This window comes from Rhineura floridana, chromosome 9, assembly GCF_030035675.1.
Source record: "Rhineura floridana isolate rRhiFlo1 chromosome 9, rRhiFlo1.hap2, whole genome shotgun sequence".
Taxonomy (NCBI): Eukaryota; Metazoa; Chordata; class Lepidosauria; order Squamata; family Rhineuridae; genus Rhineura; species Rhineura floridana.
In genome coordinates this window covers 46,694,768-46,708,099 of record NC_084488.1, presented here as the reverse complement: position 1 = coordinate 46,708,099, position 13,332 = coordinate 46,694,768, and the positions used below count along the sequence as shown (strand labels likewise).

Below are 13,332 nucleotides of genomic sequence, written 5' to 3'. Positions count from 1 at the left end.
CTTCAAGTACATGAAAGGTTGCCACACAGAGGAGGGCCAGGATCTCTTCTCGATCGTCCCAGAGTGCAGGACATGGAATAATGGGCTCAAGTTGCAGGAAGCCAGATTTCGACTGGACATCAGGAAAAACTTCCTAACTGTTAGAGCCATACAACAATGGAACCAATTACCTAGAGAGGTAGTGGGCTCTCTGACACTGGAGACGTTCAAGAGGCAGCTGGATAGCCATCTGTCGGGAATGCTTTGGTTTGGATTCCTGCATTAAGCAGGGAGTTGGACTTGATAGCCTTATAGGCCCCTTCCAACTCTACTATTCTATGATTCTATGAAATCTCAGTATTTAGTCTGTGACTATTTGCAGCTTCATATCAAATTCTATCTTTTTGAGAAAAGGTGTTAAACAAGCTATGATTTCAGTGTTAGAAATGCCTTGACACTTGCCAGTCACACTATTGAGACAGTGCTTGAGATCTTTCTAAACAGTCTTTGCCTACAGATCAGTATCAGTAACCTTAGGCTGCAGTCATAAACACAATTAATGGGCAGTAAAGTATATTGAACTCAGAGAGACGTACTTCTGAGTAAACAGGATTGGGATCCTACTCTTTTCATCGCATTAGAACTGTCTACTGAGCTCTGAGACTGCTGATCAGGACTGTGAGACCAGAAGATATTTGTAGAACATTTCCATGTCCTAAATCTTCCATTTTTGCTATTTTACCCCCTCAGTTCTATCACTTACACAGCTCTATATTATAGTTAATACTTTCTGAACTATTGCAGTTCTGAAACAAATTTATTCATATCATATTTTGCAATTTAAACAATAATTTAAATGTATTATTTTTAAAATATATCAAAATTTCAATGAATATTTCAATCACACACAGACACTTAGAAATTAAAATAAACTCAGAATGTAGATGAGGTAGCAACCTACCGTTTTACTGATGTAGTTTGTGCTGATATTCATACACTGCAGCCCTTCACTATTGCAGCAACCTCCACATCTGTAGATGGACACACATGGAGGTTTAAAGAAGGTGTTTGTTGTTGCTCCAGACTCTTTCCCCACATCTACACATACCTCACGTGGCATGCATTGAGTTTTTCTCCACTCATTATCAATACCTGCCAAGTTACAGGGAAAGCTCATAGGTTATAACAGTTATTTAAATAGTTCAAAATTAGATTCCCTAAAATAAGTTAAAACATGCTCATTAAATGGACCATGTTTTTATATATAACTTGTTTATATAGGCATTGTAAAAAGTTAAGAGTTCTGTAATCCCAGTTTTCTAATACTATTTTTTATAAGAGCGGCACACTTGGGTCACTGGTGCAAATGTTTTGTGGAGCAGACTAGAACTGTCTCTGGGTAAGTCACTCACTAAAGGAGGGCAGGGCAAGAAGGAGGGTACAGCTGGATTTAGGGAACAATGAGCAGACAAAGCAGGAGCTGAAGAAAGGAAAGAGGTAAGAGTTTGAGCAAGGAGCTGGCCTACGGCAGCCAGAGGCTAAGCAAAGAGTGTCAGAAGATAGTTCAGAGAAATTAAGGGAAGGCCAAAAGGAGAAGTCTGAGAAAGAAAAACTGAAAGATGGCAGAGAAGAGCAGTAGATATGCCTTGGAGCTTCAGAGGTTGGGGAATCACATATTGACTTGAAATAACCAACCAAATATTTGCTTGGGTCTCTAGCACTTATGTATGTATAAATGGTTATTGAATTGCTCTTTAGCAAGGTTTCAATAGTTGTAGAGACAGCTTAGTTGAAAAAAGCTACAGTGTTAGGTGAGAAAATGGATGTTGCTTACCTTTAATAGATGTTGTTTGAGTGGTCATATATGTAGTCACAAAAAGGGGATCTGTGCCTGTGCAGAGCACCATCCTGGAACTTTCTAGAGCTCAAGCCAGAGAGCTGATGCTCATGCCCCTAACCCTCAAAAGGGAGATATTTTTCTGTTACATATGTCTGAAGGGGCAGTACGTGTACTTCTATTCAGTTTCTTCATGACAGTTGTGAAAATATCCCACCAAAAGAAAGGAGACACCTGCAGTGGGAAAGGAGGGTGGATTGTGACTTCACAGATGATCACTTGAAGAACATCAGTTACAGGTAAGCAACATGTTTTTCTTCTTCATAGTCTCTGTGCAGTACTCATAAGGAAGACTGACAGTCAACATACCTGGAAGCAAGTGCTAGTTTTACTATGAAAAAAACCTGTTGAGGAGAGCTCTCACAAAGGTTGAGTCAGACTTTATTTTCACTTCCAAAATATAATGCTTCATCAAAGTAGATGGGTAGCTATTTTGTAGTTATAGTAATGAAATACCCTAGAAAAAGGTAGAAGTGCCCATATTTCTAGCAGGAATCTACTAGAAATTCCACATAGGGGAGGCTGTCTAAGTCCAGCATGACAGCTATTGGGAGAAAACACAAAAGCCCTTTTTCAGATTCCCATAGCAAGATAAAGTGTTTATGTTGCTATGGAAAGCAGTTGTTTTGTTCAGACAGAAAATGAAAGTCCCTCCAAGCATCCATGTACAGACAGTATACTCAGCATCACCCTTGGGGTTTGCAAAAAGACTGGAACAATCAAGTTCTGGTTGAGATGAAAATGTGAAACAACCTAAGGGAGGAATGACATATCAGGATGTAGCACAAACTTGTCTCTGTTTACACACCATTACATTGAATCAGAATGTAGAGCACATTGTTTACTGGGTGTCCTTGGCAATGTATGGACACCAAAAGAATGATTATGAGGGACACATCACACGTTGCCATGAGTTCAAAGGACTTCACATTAGTGAGGATGTAGGAAAACTCTAGGACTGGCTGCTGGTACTGGCAATTGTAAACTGCTAAGACCTTAAAAGAAACATTCAATGAATGGGTGAACAAACATTTAACATTCTTTCAGCAGGAGGCTGTAATGCAGAAACTGCAGACCATTGAGTTCAGATAGTCATAACTTGAGCACGCAGGTTGAGAATATACTCTAAAGTATGATATAGAGTTTGCAAAAGTAATAAGAACTGGATCTACTTTAAAGGATAGGATTGCCTCATGGAAGAACATCATGAAGTCTTGCAGAGGTTCCTAAGAAAGCTGGATCTTCAGCTCATTAAGCTCAACATTTGTACATTGTGGTGGAGTATCAGATTATGATTCTGTGAGGTCAGCTGTTTGCAGAAAGCAGTTTGGTGAACCATTGTTGTCATGGCCACCAAGGGACAATTTGGTGCATCAAGGTTAGTGAGGATACAATTTGTCTTGTTGAGTGGGATCTTAAGTAGCACTCTTGAAATGATGAGAAACAGCAGGAAAATGTATAAAAAGAGGTCCTTCTAGTTATGGGAATCTTGACCTGCTCTGCTGAAGAATTAACTTCTGAGGTTAACTTCAGAGACTGAAGAAGGGGTGCAGATATTAAAGGTTCAAGGACTATTTGTGAGGCACATCTTCCATTCTGCTGGGCAAGCTGATGGTTTAAAGAGAATATGCTGGCAATGCTGTCTATTACTATTTGTCACACCATTCCATTATGGATTGTGAGGAGGGAGAACTTTGTAAACTACCAGTATCTTGAGCAAGTTTATGTCAGCTTGTCTCTTTCATTGCAACTAGGCTCCACTGATAGCTAGGTTCCCACAACTGGCCAGATGGAAAGCTTTAGTCATTCTCATATGTTCAGGAGACAAAGTGATTTAGGACTGTCCATAGTATGGGCCAGTGAAGGTCTTCAAGCCCTATCTGACATATAAAAATAGTTGAAGTCAGAATTGTGAGTGGAGGTACAACTGGTATGAAAACTTGAAGACTTGTCTTGGCCAAAAATCTTAAGACACAGAGACTAACTGGTGTGGAAAGAAAGGATGTAGTAATGTGAAGAATTGCATACAATGTAGACACAAGTGCAGATGAGGCTATTGGTTCCAATATTAATAGGGAAATAAAAACTGATGGTGTAGAATCCAACAGCACTGTCTGATGTTGAGATAGGTATTGAAGTGATAGGTATTGAAGCTTTTAGAACGGAAGGGATCAAAGCAGATACTGTTGCAGGACTAATCATCAGTATTGAAGCAGTAGTCTTAAGGTCCAGAGTTAGGGTCTGAGATGCGATGGTCAGAATAGGAAAAATCAGCATGTCTGGTTGAGTTTCAGCAATGTCGAACTTGGAACTGATGCAGAGCTTGCTACTTGTGTTGAGGGGTGACTATTATCACTGTAATTCTTCTCTTTTTTTGGTTCATGTACAAAAACTTGTTACTGGATGAAACTAATGAGTTATTACTCTGGCTCAGTACTTTCAGTCAGTGTCACTTAGATCCTTTGCTAAGCAGAGAATGTTGAATTGACACTTGGGTCAGATGGTGTAAGTATGGGTAATGACACTGAGAACAGGTACGTTGGCTCTATGTATGAAGTATTTGAGGATCATAAATTTTGTGGCTTGCAAAGCTCATTCCCCATATATAAAGAATTTCTATGAGCTTGCTTAGTGTAGTTTTGACAATGAACAGGAAACAACTTTATACTGTTTCCTAAACAGATAACAGTAATTGTCCTGCCCTGAACAGATTGGACACAGATTATGACATTGCTATTACATGTGTACACTTTATTCCCAGAATTTCAACACCACTTAAGAGATAACAGCTACACTATAGACATATGGGGAAAATGCAAAGGCAGTACTACCAAACAAAAATGGACACAGTGATTATCTAATAAAGCTAGAAATAAAAAGTAAAAGAAAGCTTTTTGACTACAAGAAAGTAAAAGGGAAGGCTCAGAGAGAACTCACTAAAGAGCAATTTTCTGAGAATTTTTTTTCATGTTCTTGCCTATGTGGTGATCAAAAGAGAACTGAGTGAGAAGATACATGCTTAAGGCATGTGTGATGGAGAAACTCTCTTCTGATGAATGGGTGGGTGTGGCATGAGCACCAGCTCCTTTCCCTGAGCTCTAGAAGTTCCAAATGATACTCTGCTGAGGTGCAGAACCCATATATGTGCCTGCACAGAGGCTACAAAAAAGAACAGAGCCAGAATGAAAATAATTTAGATCCAAACCTATTTCCAGATTTCTTCATCGTAACTGTCCACAAGTCTAAAGCTAGCCCCCACATTGGAACGGAATGCTATATAGGAAGAACATAGGAAGTTGCCTTTTACTGAATCATCTAGCTCAGTATTTTCTATATTGACTGGAAGTGGCTCTCCAGGGTTCTAGACAAGGAGTCTTCTACACTAGGAGTGGGACCCAAAAGTAAGGCTGCAATCTCAACCCTGGATTAAGGCGTGTGTGTTGGATTGAGCAGAGGTATCCCTTCATTCGCTTCTGCCATTTTAGCTGCCCGCTGTTGGCATAGACCTCCCCCTTCCGCCTACTGTACAAGCAGGCAGATATCCCTGCCAGAAAAGCCCAGCAGAAAGCCCCAAAACAGGGCATTTCAAGGGCAGGGAGGGAGCAGGACTCAGTCGACCCGGTATCCAATAGATCGTGAGCCATTCTCACAACTGGCAGCAGGCTTGATATAGGCCTGATTGCTGTGGCCACCCTGGCACTGACTCGGGTATCAGGCCTGATTTACCTGCCCCCTCCCTTCACCAGTGGCACTATAAGCAGCCATGCTGTGGATGCAGCACTGATAGCAACAGAGTTAGGATTGCTGTGTTAATTTGTTACATCCAGAGGCGACATCAGAAGCTAGAGCTGTCAAATCATGTGACTCTAATGACTCCTAGATAGCAGTTTCTATTCCTCTCTAGCTCTTTGGTCTAAACAGTATGTCAGACAAATAAGCCTACCTGTCCTTTAAATTCAGTCTGCCTCTTTTTTCCTAGGTTAGACTTCCCTATGACTGCCATGCCTAGGTTGCTGATCCTTGTCCTGTAAAAAAAACCCACCTACCTATTTTTCACAATATGGCTCAAAAAGCTATAAACCTTTACAGTATTTCTTGTTATTAGGGAGAGTTTGTGGTTCAGAGTATGCTAAATTGTGTATTAACATGTTTTAGCAATTTTTGTTTTCATAGCTTAGATTTCAAAACATATTTGACATAACTGGTATTATATAGCATTTTGATTTATAGTATCTGGTGAACATAAGTCTCCAACACTTACTTTTCAAGATCTCAGCACTGTAATGCGCTGCAGCAAATTTTATGGGATTTGAATCCTCTGATCTTGCATTGAAGCTGGACTGTTCCCTACTGTGCTGCCAGCTCCCTTTTCTCAACTGACATTTGAACATTTTCCAGTATTCTGGATAAAGTACTGTCATGAGTTCATCCACACTGGATACAGACCGCAACTGCTCTTCCAATTCTTTACTTGTATGAGTTTGCTAAAAAAAAAAGTACAACAATAATTACTTTCCACATTACACCATTGTTGATGTATATTAATATGCTGCTCAGCTGCATGTAAGTAAGATAAAATCCTTTCCCTATGGACACTTCATTATCAAAATGTCTTCAGGTATCATTCTTGGGTCCTTAAGCTTGTTATAACTGTTAAAGGAAGAAATTATATATTAATTTTGTTTTGTCTCATTATTGATGCAAATAAACTGCCAGTTGGATCACTGACACACAAACACTAATACCAAAGCTAGTTTTAGGCAAACATGAATAAACTACAAACACAAGAGTTTTCATCTAGTGCCTCTTAGGATGCAATTATATGCACACTTATTTAGAAACAAGCCAGGCAATGCCAGTGAAATTTAGAGAAACTTCAAATGTTGTTTTCTTGTCTAATGGTGCCTCACTATGGGTGTTTGTTGTGGAATTGATGCTGCTCATGCAATGAAGTTTTTCTCAGCATGTATACAACATTGTTGGATCAAAATGCCAGCCTATATTGTTCCACATTTAATCTGGATTTACCCTTTCTGTTGAAAATCTGGTAAGTTATAAAAACCAATTGCCAATTATGTTTGCAATAGCTGATCCTCTGCCTCCATATTAAGCTTCCATCTGGAACATCCATAGAAGTAAAACTGGACAACTGGAATGCATGTAAGCCAAATCACAAATCAAAGGTGTATTACCTTTGTGTCAGGTGAACATCCCTAGGAAGCACATATGAACACAGCTCTTCAAACAGGCTAACATTAGTATGGCTAACAGTTTCAGTGTCATCTTTTTTCCTCAATTTAAATAACATAAAAGTATATGGTATTAAGTTGTCTTAAAATATTTACAAGTAGCCTAATAAAAAGTACAAGTAAGGCTTTAAATATGTTTGATTATAATAATTAAACTACATGGGCAGAGCGACAAAACTGGACATGGAACCTTCCTGTTCACCAGTAAGGAGATGGTAAATCACCACATTTTTGCTGTGCCAGCTCCAGGCAATATTGGGCTCCTCATCAAGAAACAGGCCACCTTTGGATCCAGTGGATCAATTGCCAATGTTGTCCTGCACAGTTTTGGGGGCTTATGATCACCAATGCTAGTGGGAAAAGCACTGGCAGTAGTGTGTTCTCTACTGTGCTTTTGGTAGGTATAGTGGACCCTCTATGCTGGCAGAGTATAGAGGAGGGGGGAGGGGGACCTCTGCTGAATCCTAACTCAGTTACACTAACCTCAAATAAGTGTAAATGATGCTAACTAACTCTTAATTTCATTTATCAGTTTCCTATAATTATCATCATCTACTTTCAGTAATAAATGAAAAATAAACTGAATACACACATTTTTATATTGTTTTAAAAGGGTATATACCTTCTAGATTATGTTGAAGCAGCCTTTCTAAATCTGCAGGTGTGTCATTGAAAAAGACTAGTTAGTTGAAATGTGTCCGGCAATTAATATTAAAAATAATTAAAATAATTATCATCATATACTTTATTCAAGGTACCTGGACTCCCAAATATTTAATGCCTTCACCCCATAAAGAAATTCCTTTTTATTCTGTCTTATTATGATATAATAACACTGCTGATGGGCTGGTGCAATGTTTAGAATCAGATGTAAACTACTTCAAGTGCAAGTTAGTTCGAAGTTTGGACAGATAATTGGAGAAAAGTGTATTTGGTATATATATTATTACCAAAAAATCCCCAGCAACCCTTAAAAAAGTTGCTTTTTGAAATAAATGATCATGCATTTGTCCAATCTAACAGTAAAATACTGTTTATATTATATATTTTCACATTACGACTTTTTTCTTCAAGTGCCCATTATTAATTTCAAAGGTCAAAATACTTAATACTTGGCTGAGCCTGTAGCTCATAACTGATGGTGTGGTGTGTAATATTAAAACTTAATACATTTACAGTGATTATAGTTGTCAAGACATTTCATTTTCAAGGATTTGTTGACAGAGTTTTTAATAGAAAATGATGTTTACAAATCTTTCTTATTAATTTATTTGTATGCAAGACAAGTTGGCTAACTGAAATGTATTAAGATCACTTAAAACACTGGAATATATTAAATAAGGAAAGAAAACAGGAAAAATACACATTTAAAATAAAACCATAAACACATAGCTCCTACATGTCCAAAGGTGGGGCCTGCAACAAAATATTGTGGCATATCTCCAGCCCATGTTCTTACTCAGAGTTCCAATTAGCCTAGAACAAGCAGAGTTGGGAAGGTAGGGGAGGCTTCAGGAGCAGCAATAGTTATTGAGCGAGTTCACTGGTAGCAGCTCCAGCAAAGTGATAGAGTGGGGAGTGTACCCACAAGACAATCAAAAGATAGAGGCATTAATTATACAGGCCTCTGTCTAATGCAGATGTTATTTAAATTAAACTTAACCCTTCTAAATGGGCGCACGAATGATGACCTAGAGGGGGAATATTCATACCTCTCAAGTAGAGGAGCGTCCACAATAGATTTAGGTATTGTCTCTCAAGAATTGTATCAAATCGTCAGTAAATTAAGGATAATAGATCGACCTGAAAGTGACCATTCACCTGTAAATATTGTGTTGTCGTTTGAAGAATGCCAAATATTTACGGATCCCCAAACATTCCCTAGCTCTGCATATGAAATTCGCCCAGATAGGATAAAATGGATACCCAAGATAGAAAAGGTGGTTACAGATAGATTAAACGCTCCCGACAGCCTGGCTCTAAAGAACCTTATACTGTCAAATACCCAAGGGATGAACCCCTATCCTCAATTTCAACAGTTAACAAATAAGCTCCAAATGACCTTGATGTCAAATACATAAAGTAAATTCAACAATAAGATGAAATATTCTAAACCCTGGTTTGACCAGGAATGTGTTGGAAAACAACAACTAATAATCACTTTTAAAACATACGAACTTAATCGATCTCAAGAGTCATTGCAGGCATACTGTGAAGCAAGGAGACAATATACATTTATTTATTATTAAATTTATTTATTTATTATTAAATTTGTTAGTCGCCCATCTGGCTAGTTGTCCAGCCACTCTGGGCGATGTACAAGATAAAACAGTACATAAACAGTTAAAAATTTAAAAAACAGTAAAAACTAATCCGTCCCAAAAGCCTGCCTAAAAAACCAGGTCTTCAGGGTCCGGCAGAAGCTCATTATAGACAGGGGATGGCGTAGATCATTTGGGAGAAAATTCCATAGGGTGGGGGCTATTATTGAGAAGGCCCTCTCTCGAGTCCTCACCAGTCTAGCTGTTTTGACTGGTGGGATCCAAAGAAGGTCTTCTGAGGCTGATCTTGTTGAGCGGCATCCCTGTCGATGCTGGAGGCATCTTTAAAAAAAAGAAATTAGGATTGACTGAAATCTGGCGACGTCTCCCTTATGCTTCTAAATTAAAATATTCAACTCTGTTTTGGAGTTTAATTGGGAACAATTGGCCAAAAACATTTACCAATTCAGATTGTTATATCTCCCCGCGGGTATGGGAAAACTATTTTGCCAACATATATAAGAATGACTTGGAATATCAACCTAGATCCATCAGAAATAAGCTGAATGTACCTGATTGGGAACCTGTAACTAAAAATGAAATTTTAGATCTAATAGCCAATTTGAAATCAAATAAAGCACCGGGTTCAGATAACATCCCTGCGGAAATCTTCAAAACCAACACTGAATGGTGGGCACCAGTACTGGCGACCCTATTTACTTACATCGATCATACTATGCTAATACCTGATGACTGGGGCATGGCCATAATTATCCCAATATACAAAAAAGGATCATTTTCTGACCCGGCAAATTTTAGACCTATAAGTCTGCTAAACATAATCAGTAAAATATATGCGGCCCACTTATATAGTAAATTAAATACATGGATAGAAAGTGAGGACATTTTAGCCCAAGAACAAGCAGGCTTCCGGGCGGGCCGTTCAACCATCGACCAGGTTCTTCAACATATGGTTGATAAATATACAGGGAAATCAGGGAGTGCCTTATATGCAGCTTTCATTGACCTAAAGTCAGCCTTCGATTCAATATCTAGACCCAGATTATGGGAAAAGCTTAGTAACATCAATATGGATGCTCGTTTACTTGCATTAATACAAGGCTTATATGGGAATACATATCTCCAGGTAAGATGTAGTAATAAAGGCCATCTAACAAACCCTATACCCGTATCTAAAGGGGTCAAACAAGGCTGTATTTTGGTCCCGCTTTTATTTAACATCTATATAAATGAGATAGTTAATTCCCTAGCTCCAGTTCTCTCCCACCCGCCAAGGGTAGCCGAAATTCCAAGATATATTCTTCTATATGCAGATGACCTTATATTAATTTCGAGAACACCCATAGGCTTAAAACGCCTACTCTCTGAGCTGGTGACATTCTGCTCTAATGAACACCTTAAAATAAATTATGAAAAGACAAAAATTATGATTTTTTAAAAAAAACAAAGTAGGCTGAATCATCTCTGGCGTCTAAACGGACACCTAATAGACCAAGTAGCAGCCTTTAAATATCTGGGAATAACTTTTCAATCCTCGAACTCTTGGCAACTGCATACGAAGATGGCAATTATAAACGCAAAAAGAACTCTGAAAGCCCTGTTATCCTTTTTCTATAACAAAGGGGGACAAATTATACCTGCAATCATCAAAGTCTTTAAGGCAAAAATAATACCGCAGTTGGTATATGGCTCACAAGTTACGACATGCTTGAATTTTTCTGCCTTCGAGGCAGTGCAAAACAGCTTCCTTAGAGCTATTTTGGCAGTCCCTCCCTGTGTACCTAACTTTGTTTTAAGACTGGAAACAGGATTACCATCTATTGAATCTCACATCTGGGCCCATAGAATCACTTGCTGGTTAAAATTAATATTTAACTCTACAGCGCTGGCCTCTCACATCCTAATAGATAGCTTCCAGTCTACATGGAAACAGATGTTGGTAGACAAAATATCATCTCTAGGATTTTCCATCCCAATGATTTTAGATATGGGTCATATAAAAGCTAAGGTAACTATCTTGCAGAGAGTCAGGGATATTGACTACCAACAACATTTGATGTTAGTTAGGAAACATAGGTATAACACCAAACCGCTGACTCTCATGTCATATTTATCCGATCTTACACTACCTAAAAGGCGCAGAGCATTTACTTTGGCAAGATTCAATATTTTACCATCAGCGCTTCTAGAGGGCAAAGTTAAAAAAGTACCATATAACGACAGAAAATGCCCCTGTGGGAATGGAGGAGTCGAATCAGTCACCCATGTTTTACTACACTGTCCCTTTTACCGTGATCTCAGATCCCAGCTAATTATACCCATTTTAGACTCCTTACCCGGAAGGAATGAAACATTCTATATAGAATATCTATTAGCTGATCACTTCACAGCTGTTACGGAGAAAGTGGCTAAATATTGTGCTGCAGCCATCCAATGTAGAAAAATTCTGATAAAGTGATTTTAAATATGATTCTTTTAAAATGTTTTTAAACTGCCCATGCCGTTCTTAACATATGTATGTTGGTGTATATATTTTTCTATGTTTTCTGGTCTATGACCGTAATAAATGAATGATGATGATGATGAGAGTGGGGAGTGAGTCAGCGGTGCAGTGCCACAGCCAGTACCATGGAAGTGTACAGTTGCTGAGGGGATTGTTACTTCATTGCAGGTGTGGCTGCTACTGTCAACGGGGCACCTATGCTACTGTCAACAGGCTCAGCAACTAGGGAACTTGCACTGTGCTGGCTGTAGCACCCTACATCCATTGCCTCCTCCTGGTGTTGAAAGGTAAGTGTGGGAATGTCTTTATTTAGTGAACCTCTTCATTGGCCCATCACTGTTCAGGAGGTGAAAAAGAATAAGGATACATTTTCCCTTTCCCACTCTTCTGAAATCATCCCTTACTGTTGTTAAGGGTTAATTCCTTTGTAACAGTACAGCTTAACATCTCCTTGAAAGTTATCTACTGTTATGGCTTAACACCTCCATGAGACAACGGATGACATGCATTCGCCACCTCTGTAGAGTAAGCTGAGTACGCAGTCAGGGCATGATCTAGACATGACCGGAAGTATGACCAAAGGAGAAATCAGGGAATGGCCGGAAGCATGATCAGGGAATGTTGTACTGTTGTAAACTGGAAATCAGCCACTCAGAATGTGAAGTAGTATAGTGCCGCCTTATTTGGAGTTCCTATTGTAAAGCTTCCTGTAAGATGCTTACTGAAGAGTATATAAGCTTGGGGACAAAGGCAGGTGGGTGTCGACTGCACCCACATTGTAGTTGTTTCTTGTTAGTGCCCTTTAATAAACTTTTCATATTTTACTTTTAAAACTGCTGTCCGACTCCTTCTTATGACCAGAGCGAAGAACAGCTCATTTTTAACACAACACTGTGATATGTAGTACTAACAACTCAGGTTGGGGCTCCAAACTTTAGCACTTCCATAATATATGTCAATGTGGTAGGAAGTTTCCTGAAACCACCCTATATAGCCTAGGAAGATTTTTTTTTTAAATTTCATGGCATGCACCCCACTGATCCTAATGCAGATCTTCAGAATAGTATAAATTAGAAGAGATCAAGCAAGTGAATTCCTTCCCCCATGTTCTTTTTTCTATCAATGGACACCCACAACATTCCATTGATCCTGGAAGAACCAGTCCTTGTTGAGCCATTTGTGGTGTTACTGACAATAGGGGAGGGTGAGAGTTGTGATGGGGTATGCCTATAGCTATGTTGGCTGAGGCAAATGAGAGTTGGAGCCTGACAACATCTGGAGAGCCTCATATTCCCCATCCATGCTATATAGCAGTGTTCTTCAACCTTAGGTCCTCAGATATTGTTGGAGTACAACTCTCATACTCACCACTGGCTAAGCTGTCTGGGGATGCTGGCAGTTGTAGCCCAACAACATCTGGGG

The 13,332-nt window shown here is 39.1% G+C and overlaps 1 protein-coding gene across 1 annotated transcript in view; it reads right to left on the bottom strand.

The window, feature by feature from the left end:
* Positions 1 to 13,332, bottom strand: part of VEGFC (vascular endothelial growth factor C) — an 87,505-nt gene that overhangs the window by 29,453 nt on the left and 44,720 nt on the right. Inside the window, exons 2-3 of the mRNA XM_061583973.1 lie at positions 6,138 to 6,360; positions 941 to 1,131 (exon numbers count right to left, since the gene is read on the bottom strand). Coding sequence (XP_061439957.1) covers positions 941 to 1,131; positions 6,138 to 6,360 — 414 coding nt within the window. The remainder of the gene's footprint in view (positions 1 to 940; positions 1,132 to 6,137; positions 6,361 to 13,332) is intronic.